At 35.5% G+C, this 21,810-nt stretch overlaps 1 protein-coding gene across 38 annotated transcripts in view; it reads right to left on the reverse strand.

Annotated features, from left to right (window-relative positions):
* LOC114260872 (vacuolar sorting protein 18) overlaps positions 1-21,810 on the reverse strand; it is a 37,167-nt gene that overhangs the window by 9,131 nt on the left and 6,226 nt on the right. For 13 of the 38 annotated variants that reach the window (XM_082874439.1, XM_082874441.1, XM_082874442.1 and 10 more), the window contains 17 exons: positions 21,037-21,104; positions 19,125-19,226; positions 18,746-18,890; positions 18,345-18,488; positions 17,923-18,042; positions 17,768-17,824; positions 17,512-17,571; positions 15,597-15,704; positions 14,682-14,824; positions 13,380-13,461; positions 12,576-12,638; positions 12,206-12,336; positions 11,200-11,305; positions 8,439-8,627; positions 6,475-6,702; positions 5,211-5,366; positions 3,381-3,548 (listed from right to left, as the gene is read on the reverse strand). In XM_082874439.1, coding sequence (XP_082730565.1) covers positions 3,381-3,548; positions 5,211-5,366; positions 6,475-6,702; positions 8,439-8,627; positions 11,200-11,305; positions 12,206-12,336; positions 12,576-12,638; positions 13,380-13,461; positions 14,682-14,824; positions 15,597-15,704; positions 17,512-17,571; positions 17,768-17,824; positions 17,923-18,042; positions 18,345-18,488; positions 18,746-18,890; positions 19,125-19,226; positions 21,037-21,104 — 2,070 coding nt within the window. The remainder of the gene's footprint in view (positions 1-3,380; positions 3,549-5,210; positions 5,367-6,474; positions 6,703-8,438; positions 8,628-11,199; positions 11,306-12,205; positions 12,337-12,575; positions 12,639-13,379; positions 13,462-14,681; positions 14,825-15,596; positions 15,705-17,511; positions 17,572-17,767; positions 17,825-17,922; positions 18,043-18,344; positions 18,489-18,745; positions 18,891-19,124; positions 19,227-21,036; positions 21,105-21,810) is intronic. The other 25 variants (XM_082874470.1, XM_082874453.1, XM_082874456.1 and 22 more) reach the window with 5 other exon arrangements.

The raw sequence follows: 21,810 nt of genomic DNA on the forward strand, positions 1-21,810 counted from the left end.
AGTAGAAACTAGCCATGATTGAGGAAATGAAAGCACTTAGGAAGAATGGCACTTGGGAATTGATTGAGTTACCTACGAGCAAACGACCTATGGGATGTAAATGGGTATATACTGTGAAACACAAAGCAGATGGGTCTATTGAGCGTTACAAGGCAAGACTTGTGGCAAAAGGGTTTACTCAGACATATGGCATTGATTATCAAGAGACCTTCGCACCCGTGGCTAAGATGAATTCAGTCAGAGTACTTCTCTCTCTAGCAGCTAATCTAGATTGGCCGCTTTATCAGTTTGATGTCAAGAATGCCTTTCTCCATGGTGACCTCGAAGAAAAGGTATATATGGACATTCCTCCTGATTTTGAGGATCATCAGACAGAAGGCAAAGTATGCAAGCTTCGGAAGTCATTATATGGTCTCAAACAGTCTCCAAGGGCTTGGTTTGAGAGATTCACTCAGGCTATGTTTAAATATAGCTTCAAACAGAGTCAGGCAGATCACACCTTGTTTGTGAAACATTCCTCACGTGATAAGACTACAGCACTTGTTGTTTATGTAGATGACATAGTTCTTACAGGCAATGATAGTGGGAAAATACCTCTGTTGAAGAAATATTTAGCTAATGAGTTTGAAATCAAAGACTCGGAAAGCTTGAAGTATTTTCTGAGAATTGAAGTTGCTCGCTCTAAGGATGGGATATTTATCTCATAGAGAAAATATGTGCTTGACCTATTAAAGGAAACTGGGATGCTTGGCTGCAAGGCATGTGCCACTCCACTAGAACCCAATCAGAAATTGGGGGATGATGAAGGAGGAGAAGCTGTTGATAGGGAGAGCTATTAGTGGGTAAGCTCATTTACCTATCTCACTCCCGTCCTCATATTGCTGTTGCTGTCAGTGTGGTTAGTCAGTTTATGCATGCTCCTCATCAGATTCACTTTGAGGCTGTCATGAGAATCTTGAGGTACTTGAAGTCTGCTCCTGGTAAGGGTCTTTATTTTTCAAAGTATGATCATCTTCATGTGGAAGCCTATACAGATGCTGATTGGGCTGGATCAGTAACTGATAGGAGATCGACTTCAGGGTATTGCACCTTTGTTGGAGGCAACCTAGTTACTTGGAGGAGTAAGAAACAAAATGTGATTGGCAGGTCAAGTGCAGAAGCTGAGTTTAGAGCTATGGCACAAGGTGTGTGTGAACTTTTATGGATCAAATTATTGTTGAGTGATCTAGGTATTGATCAGACGGACTCCATGCAGTTATGCTGTGATAATAAGGCCGCCATCAACATCGCTCACAATCCAGTTCAACATGACAGGACAAAACATGTTGAGATTGATCGCCACTTCATTAAAGAGAAACTCACTAGTGGTACCATTTGTACTCCTTTTGTCCAGTCTGGTGAACAACTTGCTGACATTCTCACCAAGGGGGTTGGGAATAAGTCATTTCATGACATATTAGGCAAGTTGGGCATGAGAGATATCTTCGCACCAGCTTGAGGGGGAGTGTTAGCATATTATATTATAATCTGAGCTTTTGTGGTTTGTAATTAGTCTATGCCCTCAGGGCTCGACTTGTAATTGTCTCATCTTGTAAACCCTAATCTTCATTTATAAATAGGGAATGATATTCTATCAAACCCTAAGCTGGTTACTCAAGCTTCAGATGAATCACAGTGGTCAACTGGTGGTGGTGATGAATCATGTTATCAATTCTGATCTCCCTCATACCATCTATCTTTCTTTGGTCTCAAATCTCGCTACCCTACAATCTTCTCCCTCGAAACCCCATCACAAATGTTCCCTCAAACCACTACCGTCGTTGGAATCTTTGTCTACATCTTAACTCCTCTATTTTTTGTGTTGTATGCATATGTTGTCAAAACTGACCTTAACCGACTGCTGATTTCAATTGAGGAAAGATACGGTTTCGAATCAAAATGGATCGAAATCGGTTGAGATAAACATGAACCCGATACATTCAGTTCGGTTGATGGGTTTAGGGTGAACCCGACCCGACCCAACCCGTGCACACCCCTAATGTAACCACATTTTTCTTTTGATCTAGTTAAGGACATAGTCATATCAGCTTAATCGGCATATGCAGAACTAAGATTTAAAATTGTATCACTGGTGCCAATTTGATACTTATGTTTTGGGCTGTAAGTGGGACGCTATGAGCCCTTCTAGATAAGCTTCTGTTTGGCATTTGTAAGACAACCAAAACTAGCTTATAGGCCATATGATGACTAAATCGGGCATTACCAGAAAAAGCTAGGATCACCTCAATGGATACATGACCTTTGCACTGGTATAATGAGTATGAGTGATGCAAAATGCAAGATTTACAGATGCAATACGAATTTATTGTCATTATTTTAAAAGGTAGAATGCATTTCAGACTTTTTGTTCAAGGATTCACCTACACCCAGGGCAAGGAGGCCACCAGCAAAGAGCCGCCCTCCCCCCGGGGGAGCAAGGGTTGAACAATGGGTTATCATATGCCATTCTATTTCCCATCTGATGGCAAAGTGTTAAATTAGTCACATTTTTTTTAATCAATTTTAATAAAACTATTTGTTGTCAAGATGATGAGAACATATTAAAACTTTCTAGTTTTATTTTTAACAACCACTGCAAACCAAATTTGTTGTAGGCCGCCAATGTTGCTTTAGTATACCCTAAGAAGCACGGACACTTCTAAGAAGGTGACATATTCGTGTCGTGTCCGTGTCGGACACCGACACTCTTTGGACACTCTTAGGACACGTGTCCGACACTCTTCAAAACGTGTCCTAATTTTTAAATTTTTTTAAAGACCCGGACACTCTTTGGACACTTGAAAGACACACATGTCAATCACATAAACACACGTGTCTATCGATTGGACACATGAAACTAATTATAAGTTTAAACAAAATAACTTAAGATACAATAATAAAACAAAAATCATATAAATTTGTAGGAATTAGTATCATATTGCATTTTGTATTATCTTTGAATGATATATTAATATATATAACATATAATAAATATATAAAATTACATATTTCACGCGTGTCTCCCACGTGTCGTGTCCTTTATTTTTTGAAAATTAACGTGTCGGTGTGTCTGTGTCGTATCCGTGTCGTGTCACGTGTCCGTGTCCATGCTTCTTAGAGTATACCCCATCTTTGAGGATATTAACTAAGTTCTAAGTGGTACATTTGCAAGAGCAAGTACCAAGTGTAGTTAAGCATAAGATTTAATGGATCTTAATACCGCCTATTGTCATGCATTGCCACTTTAAACATGAAATTACTTAAAGCAACGATATATGGATCAACACCCAATCAGCTTTACAAATATACATAAATGTATATGAAATCATTCTAGAGCTTACTTGATCTCGGTGGGTACACCTTGTGACATGGGCAATCAGGCATTGAGCATGGAAGGCATGTCCACATGGAAAGACATAGAAAGGGGCCATTGCACCTACTGATGTATAACCCCTAGCCATCCGATGGTCCCAACTTGCAGTTAGAATCTTCCTCTGACAAACCTGAAACTTGCAAGTGATAAACAGATGCAACAAGTCAACTAATGATGAAAGTCAACTAAATATGATGACAAAGAAATTGAAACAATAATCGGGCGCCGGGGGGGGGGGGGGGGATTTCCTAAAATACCAATTGTGCATTAGAAGTTCCTATTGCTCCGGTCTATGAAGCACGGATACTGCGAAATGGCCCCCGTACGCATGTCGGATATGTATCGGATACGGATACGCGTCCAATACGGCGGAATATATATCAGATACGGCAAAGAAGTATCCAATTTTATTTATTTTATTTTTTTAAAATTCGGATACATATGTGATAAGTGAGGATACTTTAGGGATACGCTTGGGATACTTTCGGGATACGGCAGGGTGAAAAAATAATTTTACAAACTTATAATGGATCAAAGTGTAAAATAACAAAAGTTATAAAAAATAAAACAAACCTTAGCTCAAAGCAGCAACAACTCGAACAGAGCAAGAGTCGTCGTCGTCGTCATCTCTGTCACTCAATCAAGGAGTCGTCATTCGCCATTCGCCATTCGCGAACAGCAGCAAGGAGGAGGAGGAGGAGTCGATCAAGGTTCATCCTCCCTTGCTCTCACTCTCACTCTCATTCTCACTCTCACTCTCACTCTCACTCTCACTCTCATTCTCATTCTCATTCTCACGCTCTAGCTCTCTCTCTCTCTTGCTCACTCTCACTCTCTCGCTTTTCTGGCTCTCTCTCTCTCTTGCTCACTCTCACTCTCTCGCTTTTCTGTCTCTATCACTCGATCTTAGTCCCTCTCTCTCGCTCCATCTCACTCTCTCTCTCTATCTCTCTCTCCCTCTTGCTCGATCTCTCCTCTCCTCTCGCTCAATCTCACTCAATCTCACTCTCTCTCCCTCTCGCTCGGTCTCTCTCTCGCTCTCACTCTCACTCTCTCTGTCTCACTCAGTCTCACTGTCTCTCCCTCTCACTGTACTAAACTAACCCCTTTGATTTTTTATTTTTTTTTTCTTTTTTTGCAACTAAACTAAGCTACTAGTACCCATTTTTATTTTCTCAAAAGACAACATCAAGGGAGCCTTGTGCGGTTTTTTTTTTTTTTTTGATCATTGAAAGGGTTAACTACATTAATATTTTTTTTTTTTTTTTATTGAATTGTTGAATTGCTGAAATTTTATTGAATTGTTGAATTTTTGGAATTGCTGAAATTTTTGCTTTAAGTTTTATTTTTACGCATGCTACATTACTAAAAATTGTAAAAATAACATTTTTTTTACGAACGTATCCCCGCCATACCTGTATCCTAGTTTTTCAAATTTTGCCGTATCGTATCGTACCCATATCCCGTATCCATATCCGTGCTTCCTAGGCTCCGGTATAGTACTATAAAATTACTCAAGCCAAAAATCAACCTACTTGAAAGAGAAAATAGGAAAGAAAAAATATCTCTAAAATGAACACAAATAAAATAGACAAGTTTTTCTACTGGGAGATTCCTAACAAACTAGTACTTATTAAAATAAAAAATAAAAAATCTCGAGGAACTACTTGGAGCATTTCAAAGGCTAGCAAAATTAAAGTAAAAGATTACATTTCCAATCTCTTGCAAATAATAGTTCATTAGAAGAAAAAAAAAAGAAAGAAAGATCTATAGCAAATAACATCAAGAATATTGTTACCCCACAGTCCTCGTCACAATCAATGACAGCATATCGTTGAGCAAGTGCACTGATATCATTTCTAATGTTATCAGCACCGTGTGTTGCATCGTTCATCTCCTGTTTTAGTTGTTCAATTTGCTTGTTGTAATCCTCTAATGATGAGCAAATTGCCTCCTGCAAACATATCAAAGAATTTAATTGAATGACAGATGATGAAGACAGTTTAGCATATGCCCACAGGAAGCATTGGAAAAACAGTTTGCAGCAGATACATGTGGTTTGGCACATAGCTATTCAAATAAAAAGAGAGATTTTTTTCACAATGCACATACATCATAGCATGTCAAGAAATGCCAAGTCGGAAAAACCAGGGAATCTAGAGTTGACCCTTAAAGTTCCCATGGGCAACCTAGGGTTGACCCTTACCCAAGGGTAATCCATTAGGAAAAAAAGAGAGAGAGAAGGGAAAATTACAAATAAGTTGGAATTAGGAAATATAATCTCAAATCAGTGAAGAATTTTTAAATTGTAATACTGGTGCGAAGAAGGAAAAATAATTAACGAGGGGTGGAAACTACTACTTGAATTGACCAAGCTACTCTCATGTTCCTTCATCCTCTTCTCTCCTGCTCTTCCCTCTCCAACAATTGACACTGACCATCCCTTGCTGGCCACCACTGCGCGACTCTGCCCTACCAACCCCAACCCTCCGGCCAACCCCAGCCCCTCCCTGCCCTTCATGCAATTGCCACCACTAGCGCCTCCCCGCGACCCCTAGTCGCCACCACTATATGCTATACGAATCAAAACAGAAATATTTGTGATTGTTCTTTTCACAAATTATTCCTGCGTTCTCTCGTGATGATTCCAATTGCAGTCCCCCACAAGTGACCTAGAGAAAATGGTAGCCTAATATTGCAAAACACAAACTTACCTTTGTAATTTATTGAATATAGAAAGGGAATATGAAAGCAACTATTGATACAGTTACGAAATTGATATTTTTTCATATAATGTATTTCAAAAAATATACAGTTATACAACTGTTTTTAGACATTGCAACCTCTGAAGTTTATATGAGAAACGAGCACTTGGCACTATTATAAAGAAAGGAAGCCTATGGAATGACTAGAACATGTAGTACTACATTGATTGCAGCACAACAATTTGATACTGTGATAGCAACAAATAAATAAATAAGAATCTAGCACTCAGTATTTCCTTCCATGAAAACAAATGTTAGCCTAGTTATAAGTGAAAAACTAAGGTAAAAAAGTGTTACCTTAAAGTCATCAATCAGGGCAAAGTCCGGAAAGAAGGGCAAAATATCCTCAATTTTTAGCAGCCCGTCAGTTTCCTTGAGGAATGCTATTGCTTTTCGAATGTTTTCCCTTTTAGTTCCCTTTTCTTGTTCAACAACATGTTTGGCAACCATGAGCCAGAGCTTCTTCCTTAAGTCTTCATCATCTTCAACCTTGTCAGCTTCAGCCTTAGCAAGTTCTGGGTCAACCTAGCACACCGAAAGAAGAACTCCATGAAACAACAGCATACAAGATTTCTGAAAAGATTACAGTGTTTGAGCACAAATAACCATTAACGTTTTCAAGAACAAGCAAGTGAATAAGAAACTGTACCAAAATATTTTAAGCGAAAAAAACAATTAGCCACAAGATACATCTTTAGTACATTGACAGCAAACTAAATTCCAAGCCTTTAGACGCAAAGTAAGTTTGTCCATTTCTCATTTTAAAAGTATGTCTCAAGTCTCAACCACCCAATTCCTTCTAACTGTTACATGATCAAATCTTGCAACACTCATAGACAAAAGAATTAAAGAAATATAAGTTTAATAGACCCATAGCAAAGATACAAGGCAACTGACAACTCATCTCAATTTAAAGCTTTTCAGCCAACCAATTTCAATCTAGTTTAAAGACTCCAGAAAGTATATGGGAAACAAGGGGGAATTGGGGAAGGGCACAGATTTGATGGTTATAGAACCCCAATGATCATCCAGCCATTCTGATCGTAACTGATTGTAAAATTGATCCCATTTTGAACATAATCAGTTGCCCCACTGGCACATGAAAATATTTGGAAAAACCCATTAGAAATTAAACTGATCATTCCAAAAAGGTGAATCATAATAATATTGGAAGGTTAACTGCCAAATCATGTAAAAGATGCTAGACAGTTGGTGATTAACAATTTAACAGCTTCTTCTTTTTTTTTTCTTTTTTGTGGTAAAGTACAATATAACAGTTATGTAAAGTAGAATAATGGTAACAAAATAAAACTGGTGAAATTTGGTAAATTTAAATTTTATCCACCATAGAGAGCTAATTTAGTCACATCCATGCAACCAATTAAGTGAACTTTGTATCACTACTTGAACATCTTCAGTTCAATGTCCATTTACAATGGACCTAAGAAGCATGGACACGGACACGTGACACGACACGGATACGACACAGACACACCGACACGTTAATTTTCAAAAAATAAAGGACACGACACGTGAGAGACACGCGTGAAATATGTAATTTTATATATTTATTATATGTTATATATATTAATATATCATTCAAAGATAATACAAAATGCAATATGATACTAATTCCTACAAATTTATATGATTTTTGTTTTATTATTGTATCTTAAGTTATTTTGTTTAAACTTATAATTAGTTTCATATGTGTCCAATCGATAGACACGTGTGTTTATGTGATTGACATGAGTGTCTTTCAAGTGTCCAAAGAGTGTCCGGGTCTTTAAAAAAATTTAAAAATTAGGACACGTTTTGAAGAGTGTCGGACACGTGTCCTAAGAGTGTCCAAAAAGTGTCGGTGTCCGACACGGACACGACACGACACGAATATGTCACCTTCTTAGAAGTGTCCGTGCTTCTTAGCAATGGACCCATCCAAAAGCACCTGCAGGATGTGGTTTTTCCCATGCCCTCTTTATGTACACCAATAAAAACATAAAAGTTCCAGAATGAATCTTTTTCATGTGCCATTATTAAAATTGTGTGATTCAAACAATCACATGACCATGTGGTTTCTAGTCAAATAAGGAACAAATGTTATTGCCCTAAAGCGTACAACTTATGTTAGGGAAAAACAAGGAAATGTATGAAGAATGCCATAACTGCTGAAGAGAAGAAGGGGGGGGGGGGGGGGGGGGGGGGGGGGGGAAATCAAAGAACCAATGAACACAACCAACCCAATTGGATAATAATACTACCTGTAGAGCAAGAGCAACTGCTTCTTCATGCATGGACATCATGCTATATATATGAACACAAGCCCTCATCCGCTTTTCCTTAAGGCAAAGGCGCAGGGCATATTTGGGATCATAGAAGAATTCAGGGCCGCTAAGCTGTCCTTTGCCAAACTTGCATTGCAGGAAAGGAAGAAGGGCACTGTTATCCTCCTAATTGTGACATGGAAGGACAACTAATATCAGACTGAGATGCATTTTAAGCATTCATTACTTGTTTTTGTGGAGGGAAAAATCATGCAATAATCTCACTGGTTATATGTAAATAGATAGATCTTCTGAAGAAAAAGTGTCTTAAAGAAATTTGTAAGATGAAAGTTCAATGTCACGATGCAATTGTAACTAGAGATTATACGTTCTCCTCAAATCCCATACAGCCTACAAATATCCCCAAAAAAATACACCAGTTGAACTCAATTCTATTGGAACATGAGCATCTTGAACAAGTGAAATTCCATGACAACACCCATTTCCTTACATGAGAACCATTCTGCTAATGAATCTACAAATCTGCATTTATTAAATTTGGTATTGGGCCACCTCAATTTTCAAACTTACTGACTAGTATAAAATTCCATTTGATGTGTGTGTCTCCATTTGTAACATGAATATTCCAAACATGTACCAAAAGGCCCAAAACATAACAAAGACAATATCAGATATTGCAAATGCAACAAAACAAATAGAAAGCATTACTACATTATTAAGTTAAAACATTCACAGTAATTTCCTTGATCTGGAATATATAATATATATATATTCAACCTATTCTCCCTCTTAAATACCAGAAACATGCTCCAAACTGGCAATCCTAGAGTATTTAAACAAAAATCTACTTGGACACAATGGTAATCCTAAAATAAAAGATAACTACATAAAATAAAAAATAATATGTTTCAATAATAGCAATATGAGGAGATTAAATGAGTTATAAAGAGAGACAACTTTATCATCATTGTATATACAATAGCAGCAAGGAGCTACCCATATTGCCTACCAAGCATTCAGGTGACATGCTCCGTTTGAGGCTCAACAAGGAGTAAAATCAAAGAAATTAACTTTAAAATTAGCATCAGAACCACATACACTTATGATTGTTTAGGTCAGGCATGAATTTAACCAATTTTTTAATTTGTTTTCTGTTTCAAAGGTCGAATTTGACTGCAAGATGTGCTGAAGTGGGCTGAAGTCATCACCATATGGTATTACTCCAAATTAAGCTGTTGGGTCTTTGTATATGGCTTTTAGTTGATTCAAATGGTGCCAAATTCTTTAGCTTCTGTATGTGGATTCATTACCCAATTCAACAGAGCTATGCAATGCTTTTAGTTAAGTAGAGAATAAGTTAAAAGTAAATTTAATAGTTATGCTATTTGAGGATTGTGTGATGCAATTCTAGCCCCAATTCTGTATATTCCTATTGGAATCTACATATGACATCTAGCATTTTTTTTCCACTACTTTCCTTTTACTTTCTACACTTCAGTAGCCTTTTAAAGCCCACAGCCAGACGTGATCGCCCTTTTGCTTTACCTTTAAAATATCAATGGACATGCCTAGTCCATCTTTCCTTTAGTCCTACTGCAATCCACATAAAAGTAGCCAAAATCAGCAAAGGGTACAGCTCATGGTACTGTTCAAAGCACCAAGAACAGCCCTCAATTCTCGTTCATCCTTCTTTAACAAGACCCAAACTTTAATTCCTTCTATATAATATTATAATCCTTAAAAAGCTCAAAATTTTACAAGCATCTAACCATAAAATCAGCACATAATACCACTTCTGCCACTGCCCAATATCACCTTGGGAATTAAAGCTTGTGAGACTGTCCCATCTGCACTCATCATAAATCACCATGGAAGTGAGAGAACCAAAAAAAAAAAGAACCTCAATACAGAGCATATTGAGTTCAGATTATATTTTCATTAGCTTACCCATTTATATATATAGCTTCATGACACTGTAAAGATCTACAGAAGCAGTCCAGGTAGCTAAGGCAAATAAAATATATCCAACCTATTTTACATGGACTTTCAGTTTTGGTGAAGTACCCATGTCAACATGACAGGACATAGGTATAGGATACAAATCCGATCCTTCTATTTCGAAACAGATACTACTTAGTTTTTTTTTTTTTTTTTTTTTTTTTTTTGGAGGAAAAAAAATAAAATTTGGAGTAAAATCATTGCATGTATATTAAATTTTTTGTAAAATCATTGTATTTTGTATTTTGCATTGCTAATAAATAAAATTATAGTAAAATCATTGTATCTAATATGATATATCAAGAATAAATTTTACTTTGCATATATAAATTTATTTATTTTTCCAATTAGAGGACATATCCCCCGTACCTGTATCTAATTTTTAGATCCTTTTTCACAGAAGGTTTTAGGATGCTAGAGTCGTGCCGGCTGTTGTTGCAAGACCATAAACATTTCCATCAACACAGCAGTAAATTTTCACTTTAATTTTCGACCACAAATTTTCAAACTTCTCACCATAAATGTCTATAAATCTCATTCCATATGTATACTTACAGCAGGCAAGAATACAAACATGTATTCAACCAATCAATTATCAACATCACTATGGATTCAATGTAGTTATAAAGTAGTATTGAAACCAAACATATTGTAAAGGTTGTGAACCACTATATGAAACTATAAGATAAAGAAAACTGTTTGCAGAAACTTTGTTAAGCTTTTGAGTGAGAAAAACAACCTGCTTCGCATACAGAGAGAGCAACAAGTTGTGAACTCCAGGATCCTCATTTTGCAAACGGTGAACGCAAAACTCCAGATATTTTATTACTTCATGGGTTTCATTCCTGTTTTATGGTATATGGTAACAAGAAAACTGATCACCATGACTTCTAACAGAATGAAAGACACGTAAAATGTATAATCCAATCAACAAAAAGGAAATAGATCCGATACAGATCCTACCAACTTATTAGCAGAAGGTATACATCAATCATAAGTCCTGCCTGATGATGTAAATGATGTAGCTGCCCTTGGGACATAAATATTAGTGTTTTATTGTGACTTTTGCAAATATTTCATTCTCTTCTATTCGTTCATACTATATATATATATATATACATGCATATAAGAAAGAGGAAAAACAGGTAATTTAATAGAGTAAATGGTTCCAACATGTTTAAATCATAGCACAGATTACATCCAAACATTAATGTAACAAATGAACTCACTGGAAATTAAAATTGGTTATGCTAGGTTTGGTGCCCTACATGTTTGGGGGAACAAACAAGTATCTTGCACTGACTGAACCCCACTTTCTGGACCACAATAGCAAATTATGTTCTGCATATATCCTTGAAAAGTACCACAATTGTAGAAAACAAGAAATAAAATCCTTAAAAAATCTAGTTTTTACCAAACGACCAACAATAGAAACTATCATCACAGCAGCAGATCAACTGTGCTGAATCCATGGGATAAGAAACCAAATGCATGGCAAAATGGTTTGAAACTTTAACTGCCAGTAATTGCAGCACAACATATTGCATGTGCAACTGCATTTAGACTAACCATTGAAATAAACTAAGTATGATATTATTCAACAATCAAATGATCATATCCACCTTTAACTAAATTCCCTAAATAGCTGGAGTATTGTAATGATTAAAGAAGCACTTATGCTTTCAGTCTGATTTATAAAAAAACAACAATCTTTTGCCATAATTTCAAACTGGGGAGAACTTTACTTTGCATGAGGTTCACTTGAATAACGCATCATTGCAGGAATTAACTTCCTTGGGTTCAGGTTTTTTGTTGTCATCCATGACTCCACAGTTTCATATGCATCAAGCATGATGAGGTCTGGAGCAAACTTGTACTGCATGGTAAACACAATTTGTTAACTTTTTCAACAATATAATGGTTTAACAGATTGTAGATGAGCAGCTGTTTGCCTGTTGCAATATCATGTACACAAATGGCAGCTTTGGCAGTAAATGAAATAATAATAATAATAAAAGATGGCAAGTGAAGCTGTGGTCAGTCATTATTATACAAAATAAATAAATAGACAAAATTGCCCAACCTTGACTCAAATAAATCGAGATTAGCCCTTACCTGAAGATCTATGGGCACAGCAGGTTTTTGAAGCACTTCCAATGCTTTCTTCGCTTCTCCTTGCTAAGCTCAGTACAAGAAAAAGGGGGTAACAAAATGGAAGCTCAAATTAATAAAAAGAAGCAAATGGAGATTTTTGTGAAATTAGTAAACGAACTGTGTAAAAGCCATATGAATCATTTCCCATTTACTTTTGTCATTTTGACCAAAAATTTAATATTAAAACAAGGTTATCTCCATATCATATGAATTTATGATAGCAAGAATTGAGTTTCACCTAGAGCATGTCATTTTTGAATCACATGGAAAGTGGGGTTAACTTGGGGTAAAGTACGAAATTGGAACACACTTGAATTGAATTAGACATGGTTTCTCAAAAGTTACAATTTTATAAGAGCTTTTACAAAATTCATCGCCTTATTTTGTGTGTGTGGCTTTTGAAGGCTCTTGAAAACCAAACTTATTAATATGTTAGGCTTGTACGTAAAACTAGGGGTAAAATGGTAATTTGAACCATGGGGTAAAATGGTAAATTTAGACTTGAGGGTTTTTCGTAATTATGTACACGGTAAAGTAGTTGAATGCATATAATTGGGCAGTTGGTGGGTATGTGAAATTTCACCATGTTAAGGAACTTTAATTTTGAGTATGGACCTTACAAAAATTATAATGTTGATTTGAGAAATTCAATTTTGATTATGGATCTTACTAAAATGTTAATTCTTGAGTATGGACCTCACCAAAATATATGAACACACATTATGACATACTACCAAATAAAAAGAAAATGGAATACCAAAGCACCTGGATATAATGATGAACCACAATCTCATATTGCTCCTTGAGACTCGCAAAATATACCAACTCATCAACTCTCCCATAACTGCTATAAATTGGAAAACAAAATAACTTTAAAAAAGATTAAAGTAAAACCATTTTAGAACACTCTAACAGAAGAATATTGAGAAACAGTTACACATTTAAGTAATAAGCACTAGTCTTATACAATCACAATAATGCATCATAGACAGCAAGTCTTAGGAAACAATAATTAAAATGGTGGAGACAAGAACTACAACATAATGCAAAATTCCACATGTATGTCTTACATGTAATTAGCTCAATAGGCAATAGACATCCCAAGTAAAAAGGTTGGAAGCAATTATCATCTAATTAAAAATAACTCCATCTATGTCAACTAAAAAAATAAGATCAAAAAGGGATAAATGAAAAGCATCATTCCAACTAGTTCAAAAATTTATTACTCGCGAAAGTAGGAAAACAAAATTGGGAAGTGAAGCATGCCAAAGTCCAATTGCAAAAAACATTTTTCATCCATAAATTTCAAATGTCAAAAGAAAGTTTTCTTCTTCGTAATGGATAGTGGAACCACACTAATGAAACAATGAAGAAAAGCATGACATTCAAATTTATGAATCCCAATTAACAAGGAAGATTCCTATTCATGGATAAATTAACTAAACACATTCAGGATGATGTCTCATAGTAAATGAAATTAAGGAATTAACACTAAATTAGAAATATGAAGAGAAGATAATGGTGCAGCCCGTAATTGGATAGAAAATAATTATCCACTTTGTAAGCCTCAGGTGAAGCCCACAAGCCCATTGCATGGAAAGAAGACATTTTGGTCCAACAAATGATCACATTCGTGAAATGATAGTAGCAGCACCGGTTAAAGATAAATTAAAAACAAACACATTAAGATGGTTCGGTCATGTATAATAAGATGGTTTGACCAGTAGATGCACTGATAAGAAAGAATGATATAATCATTGTAAACACATAGCCGACCCCAATTAACTGGGAGAGAAGGCTTTGGTTTTATTTGGTTTAGTTCATTGTATAGATGTGGGTTGTGCCAAGGTTACATACCCTAGCATTTTGTGCCTATGGTATTGTGTTGTACACATCAGTTTTTGTTTTATATCAGTGGTACATTTTATCTTTGTTCAGTTTAATTATAGTTTAATGATAAATTAAAGATAACAGGTGTTTGTCATGTCAAGTTATAGGGAAGGTGCTATCAAACCTCCAGCGATGGGACCTGACAACGATATCTCAACATTACAAAATAAAATTTACCTTTCTAAGAGGTTCATTGTAGTCGCCTCATCCAATACATCCTTGCAGTCACTAAGAAAAGCTCTGAACTCTTTAATGATTGAGTGGTACTCCGAACTACGATTCTCCAAAGCAGTGTCATCTTCAAGGAGAAGTCGATTGATCTAAAATAAAAATGTACAAACTAAAGTTATATTAAAATGGCCAATTGTCATGTAGCTCTGAAGCATGGGTACTCCAAAAATGGTGTTGTACGAGTACCGGGTGCAGATACATGTACCGGTACGACAATACTCGTACTGGGTACGGCGAATACATGCTAGGTACAGCAAATACATCTGGGTCCAGCAAGGTGTTTTTTTTTTTTTTTTTTTTTTTTTTTTTCCAGCTACTAGAATTTGTTGCAGCCTTTATTATTCTTTTTTCAACTTCGAAAATCATCAAGTAATTTATTTCCAACACCCTTTACCCATGAGTCATGGTTTTGCTCTCTTTTGTATCATGTTTTAGACAATCAAAAAAGAAAAATAAAAAGAAAGAATTATATAATTTTTTAGACAAGTTCTCTTTTTAGTTTTGATATTGAAACTTTGATTTATATGTTGGATGTTTAGCTATAAATTAAATATAAAAAAATAAAAATAAAACAATTGTCGTACCCCACCCGTATCCGTAACTTATTTTTTTTAAGAATTTGCCGTATCGGCATACCAGTATTGTACCTATACCCGCACCCGTGCTTCATAGTCATGTAGTTTATGATAAACGTGTTAAAAACACTCCAATAGATGTACAACTCGAGCACAACAATCACCAAAATTATTGCAACCACTGGCTTTGGTACACCGATGTGAGAAGAAGTCTTGTAGTGTAAGACATCAAATTAAAACAACGCAGCAGAATAATAAGATAGATAAGTTATCTCGTAAGCAAAACCTTGTCCAGGTATAATTCAGTTGCCCATGTAGAAATCATAGTTATTTGGCATTTATCATCTTTTGCGAGATTATCAAGCTTCCGCAATAAGAAAGTTCTCAAAGCATCCTGCAAGGAAGTAAATATATATATATAAATTCAAAAACCACAAACCATATGAGCACATGGGTGCATAACTATTTTAAAGTAAAAAACAAAGATAATCATGTTGACTTCAAAGTCTTTAATTGATAATAAAAAGAAGTTTCGCTTAAACCATAACACTATCAACCTGAACTTCAGGTAAGCAATGAAACAATTGACACTCCACATGTCGCCTCCTTTACCATGTTCGACACTGTAATGTGCATGATAGTCAGACATGGATCTACATGGTAAAAGTTAGATATGGTAGTTGCAGCTATTTGAGGTCGCCACATCAGACTTTTGCAAACATACGAGTCACTAACATCCACGATTATGAGTCACTACATAATGACGCAATTTAAAAAGGCCAAACCAGCTAATTAACAAGAAGTATAGACTTGGCTTTTTCAACCATATATGTGGCTATCCAAAAGGGAGCAACACTAGTCTAGTAAAGGCCGGGCTAACCAACAAATATAATTATCACACTTGATTTGTTCGAGGAAAAGTATAGATGTGAACAAGGAGGAACAGCTATTGTGAAAAGAAATAGACAACACTATTTACGTATGTATATATATTCAACAAACTTAACATAGTGTAGATCAAAACCTTACCTGAACAGGAACTTAGGGTTCGTTTGGAAGGTGGCTTTTTGGCTAAAATATAAGGTGAAAGTAAAGAAAGTGTTTGGGAATGACTTTTTGGCTTTTTACAAAAAAAAAAGAGCAAAAAGTAAAGAGAAGGAAAGGAATCTTTGACCTTTTTCATATGGCTTTTTGGCTAATTCAGCCAATTGCCAAACGAGGCCTAACGTGGATTATGTATCAATATTGCAGTGGTTACAAATATATCAACAGCTCAAACAGAAAAACAATATTCCATGATGTACATTCTTTGCACATTACATAGAAAAATAAATACTCTTCAGACGTGATCTTAGCAGATAATAAACACTTGAAGAGGCTATAGGATGACATGATGAAAAGAAAGACCATCCAGAAGTGAAAAGACTCCACAAATTAAACTCAAGTAGCTATGCAACAAAATCACATGAAACTCATGGGCTCCTAATTTAGTGACACATTTGTTGAACTCAACTGAAAGCTTTAGATGTTAGAAAGGGGTCATTTTATTATATAATATATATGTATGACTGGACTCTCCTCCGTAAAGATGCCAAACTCATCTGAAAACCTAAGTTGTTAGAGGGAGGGGGGGGGGCCGGCGGGAATTTTATTATTTATATCCTCAACAATAGTATAAAGAAATTCAAACAATAGTTTTAATACAGATTTGTAGTTCATCAAGTATGTAATTGCAACAAAATTTAAAAGCCTTTGGCATGTCTATTTTTAGTCATAGTTAAATATATGCATTATGCACATAATTCTCAAAAGATGCTTACCCGGAGCATAAATTGAAGTAAAGCACCACATATAAAAAGGTCAAGAAGATTAATCAAAAGATTTTAGTTGAGAACAAAATAATCTCATACACAGAATAACAAAATATTTAATAATTTTTACTTCTAAGCGCAGTATTGTTTTTTTATAACTAAATTTTATTTAAAGGTGGCACCAAGAGTGCCGCAACCTCTGTATACAGGATGTATACAAAGAAAGCCTAAAACCCATAACTAAAACAGAGCTCTCATATACTAAGCACAGTATTATCACTGAAAACAAGATGCACCTAAAACTATACATGCAGCTGCCTATCAATTGTTCGTATGAACCTGTAATAACACATCTCTAGAAGGGTGAAATCAGAGGGTAACATAACTTACCTGTTCATTTACGCTAATAAACTTCAAAGTGATCTCTTCAAATGATAATATGTAATAAATCTGCAAAATACATTCACTTTAGTTAAAAAACTAGTCATCCTCCATTACATGAACAATATTACTCACTCAGATATTTACTTCGAATATGTATGATAGTGACTTTCCAATGTGTATTTAAGTTCAAAAAGAAATACGTGCAATAAGAAAATCCTTAAATATACAAGCATACTAAAACCAAAACAAAATGGTAATTCACCTTTGCATAGAAAGATGCTGCCCTGAGGAAATCCTTGGCAGAAAATGCAGCTTCAGCCTGCATCATAAATAGGTCAGTGATGAACTAAAATAAATTCAAGTTGCATACGATTGTATGAGGCCATAATCTAACCAACAAAGTCAATAAGCCCAGACCTGTGCTAGATATACTTGATCTCTCTGGAATGGATCCCGACAATTTGCCAAAGCTGCCGCATACTCCTTCAAGTCCAGGTACACCTTCCACATATCTCGGCCTTCATCATTTACAGACACCTGCTTTACAATCTCAAATTCATCATATGGAAATTTATTGGCACAAGATACGGCTGCTACTATTTAAACATCCTGGTCATTGCATGTAGTATACAAAATTAGGCAAGAAGTTAAACATCCTACACCATGTAGGGGGCCATTTAGCTGTTTCATTTTGTTGATCTGTGTATATCACTTGTTGTAGGGTATGCCCTAAATGACCCTCTTGCATATGCCTTTTAAGAATTTTCTTACCTTGGACACTGACAGCACGTAGTGCACAGTTATATCACAAAACAATGAAATCATTCCAGCATACACACCTGAAAAATGGAGTTCTGGTCATATGCATAGAACAATCCAGCAGAGGCATCACTGCATAATCCAATAATACCCCTTGACATTGATTCTGGTGTTTCATCAAACTGAAGTTCCTCTATGATCTGTTCACTGATTCTATTTACAACCTAAAACACATAACAAAAACACAGCAACCATCTCTATAATGTTAGTGAGCAGGGGAACTGATGAACAACTATTGAAGTCAGTTCCCAACTTGTCCATCATCGTGGACAAAGAAAATGGAACGCTCTCTAGGATCCAGCTGCTAAAACTTTATTACCAGCAAATAATGAAGTTCATATTTACAAAATTGACAAGAAAATTCAAAATCATGTATTTGTAATTAAATATATCTGTGCGTGCGCTGCACAGAAAGACGTACCTTAACCTTGTTTCCTAGGAGAAGCAGAAAATGAAATTCAGACACTGCCAGAGAATTGGGTTTAATAGCTTCAGCAACATCAACTAATTTTGAATAGTCCAAAAGACCCTTGTTCTCCACAAAATTTTCATTTCCTTCTGGTGAACTGCCCAAGAGGTTTCCCAAAAGATTTAATAAGAAAAATGCTTCATAAGAGAACTATACTATTACCACATAAAGAATCAATACACTACAAGACCGAGGATGGACATAAAATGAACATTTTTCAAGAGTGAACCAAAGAAGTAGAGCCTAATAAACAATAAATTCCAGAATTTATGCCTATTGTTCTGTTCACAAAAGGAAGCAAAAGTGATGAGACTTGAGAGTCATCTCCTACCTATGCTGTGCTCCAAAATTTAGGCCACCGTGATAGATACCGGCTCCAGAAAGCCATGCAAAATGTACAGCTCTTCTTTGCTTGATAAAGAAATGCAGTTCACTGCAAGATAGGCAAAAATGGACTTCATTTTCAAAATACAAGAATATGATTATGAGAACAATATATCCACCCAATTTGTGTAAAATCATAATGAATTTGATTACACAAAAGAGAATAAACCCATGCAACCTATCTTCTTACCAGTCAAATACCATACATGACACCAATTAAGATTCTATTTAATAGTAAGAATAGTGTATATCAATTATACAAACATGGTAAAAAAGATATGAGTCAATCCAAGTTTCACATAATAAATTAAAAAGCCACCAACTTCATCAGGCAAATTCCCCAACCCACCCACCCACCAACCCCAAAAAATTAAACGATCCCCCTCCATTAATCAAATGGTGAAGAAATGATATTCTGAGATGACTTCGACGGAATGAAAAGCAAACTCTATTTTCCAGATTATTTCAAATTTAACAATATTCTCTATGTAACAGGTTCACTGAATTAACAGAACAAACCAACTGATACAATGAACAAGGCATGGTTTAGTGCACCACATTAAAACAACTGAAATAATGATACCAAGTTTGGCAACAACAAACCAACTGATACAATGAACAAGGCATGGTTTAGTGCAGCACATTGAAACAACTGAAATAATCATACCAAGTTTCGCAACAACAATAAACTCTTTGGTTTAGTAACTACATCTGATAGATCATAAAAGTACCGTGGACAGCCTAAATAAGGTGAAGCTACATGTAGTTCAACAAACTAGAGGCTCCATGCAATGTCTGGCAGCCAACAGTGCAGTGAGCTTTTTGTCAAAACTCAAAAATATCTTATTAGTTCATAAATATTTGTAGATTTTAAACATCTGTATTTTGTACTCAATGCATACTACCAATTTTCATGCATGCGTATGAACCTAAGAAGCATGGACACGGACACGTGACACGACACGGATACGACACAGACACAGACACACCGACACGTTAATTTTCAAAACATAAAGGACACGACACGTGGGAGACACGCGTGAAATATGTAATTTTATATATTTATTATATGTTATATATATTAATATATCATTCAAAGATAATACAAAATGCAATATGATACTAATTCCTACAAATTTATATGATTTTTGTTTTATTATTGTATCTTAAGTTATTTTGTTTAAACTTATAATTAGTTTCATATGTGTCCAATCGATAGATACGTGTGTTTATGTGATTGACATGTGTGTCTTTCAAGTGTCCAAAGAGTGTCCGGGTCTTTAAAAAAATTTAAAAATTAGGACACGTTTTGAAGAGTGTCGGACACGTGTCCTAAGAGTGTCCAAAGAGTGTCGGTGTCCGACACGGACATGACACGAATACGTCACCTTCTTAGAAGTGTCCGTACTTCTTAGGTATGAACATATGGGATAGTAGTTGTCAATGTACCTAATCTTAACATTTTTCTTGTTTCAAAAATGTATTATCTAGTTCTACAAGTTCCATGTGTCATAAATCTTCACTCCTTACGTTTCCAATAGCATGAACATTTATGTGTGACAATTATGCCAAATGGATTACTTCTCATCAAGCTCCAAATGAAAAGACGAACTAGATTAATTTACAGTTCTCAATGTGTACAGTATATGTTTCATATCATTATCCAAGGCACTGCTGCCATTAACTAATTTTATTTATGTACTTTTTAGTAGCGTTTAAAACATGAACAAGCACAATGAGTTCATGGCAAAATAGGTGAAATGTAAATCCAAAGAAAATACAACAACAATAAAAGAAGCATCTAAAATTTATTATCTGTGTCCCAATAAATTGAATTTCATTATATCAAAAGCACTTGCCTATTTGGTATTTCACCAGGAAGTTCCATAAAATGCACTGGACGATCAACATAACTAGCAAAAACAGTCTAGAAAATGCATTAAAATCAATAAGCATGAAATTTCAAATAAAATGTATTAATCACAAAGAGCTATAAGACAAATAAAACATCATCTACAAAATAGGGACAAATGCAGGGAAGGATGCATTCCCGAGAACCACGAATATAACCACCTACATAGGTGAGCTACTGCAAATTATGAGTTTAAAGCAACAATTAATTAGATTACTTAATGCAGCCTTACAGACATGATAGATGGAGAAATGGATGGTTGGGAAGTGAGCTTAAAAAATCCAAAGAGAATATATTAGTGTACCTCCCTATCAACTCTAAGCCTAACTGGGATGGGAGATTAAAGAACCTCAGAGCAAACACTTCACTTCTTTCTATAAGTGAAATAGATGCTTGACCTTCTGATTACAAATTAGAGAAACATTGTTGAGGTATTAGGGCAAGATCTCAGATAGACAAGCACCTAAGAGGAAGAGGGCTACAGGGTCTAGAAGCCTTGGTCAAGCCAAAGCCCCTTGATCAGCAGTCTCAACTACTTTGCCACTAATTTTCAATTCTTAACATATAAAATAAGATCACAGAAACAGGATTTCTCTTTGTGAAGTTCGAAGACTCCCAATATTTAATATGTGGTCCAAGGGGGAATAACCTTGCATAATCATTTATAAAGCAATAAAAGGTTGAAGGTTGACAAAAATATAAACCCTAAAAGGTTGAGCAT

The sequence above is a fragment of the Camellia sinensis genome, chromosome 6 (assembly GCF_055761805.1).
Source record: "Camellia sinensis isolate YWXY chromosome 6, ASM5576180v1, whole genome shotgun sequence".
Lineage (NCBI taxonomy): Eukaryota > Viridiplantae > Streptophyta > Magnoliopsida > Ericales > Theaceae > Camellia > Camellia sinensis.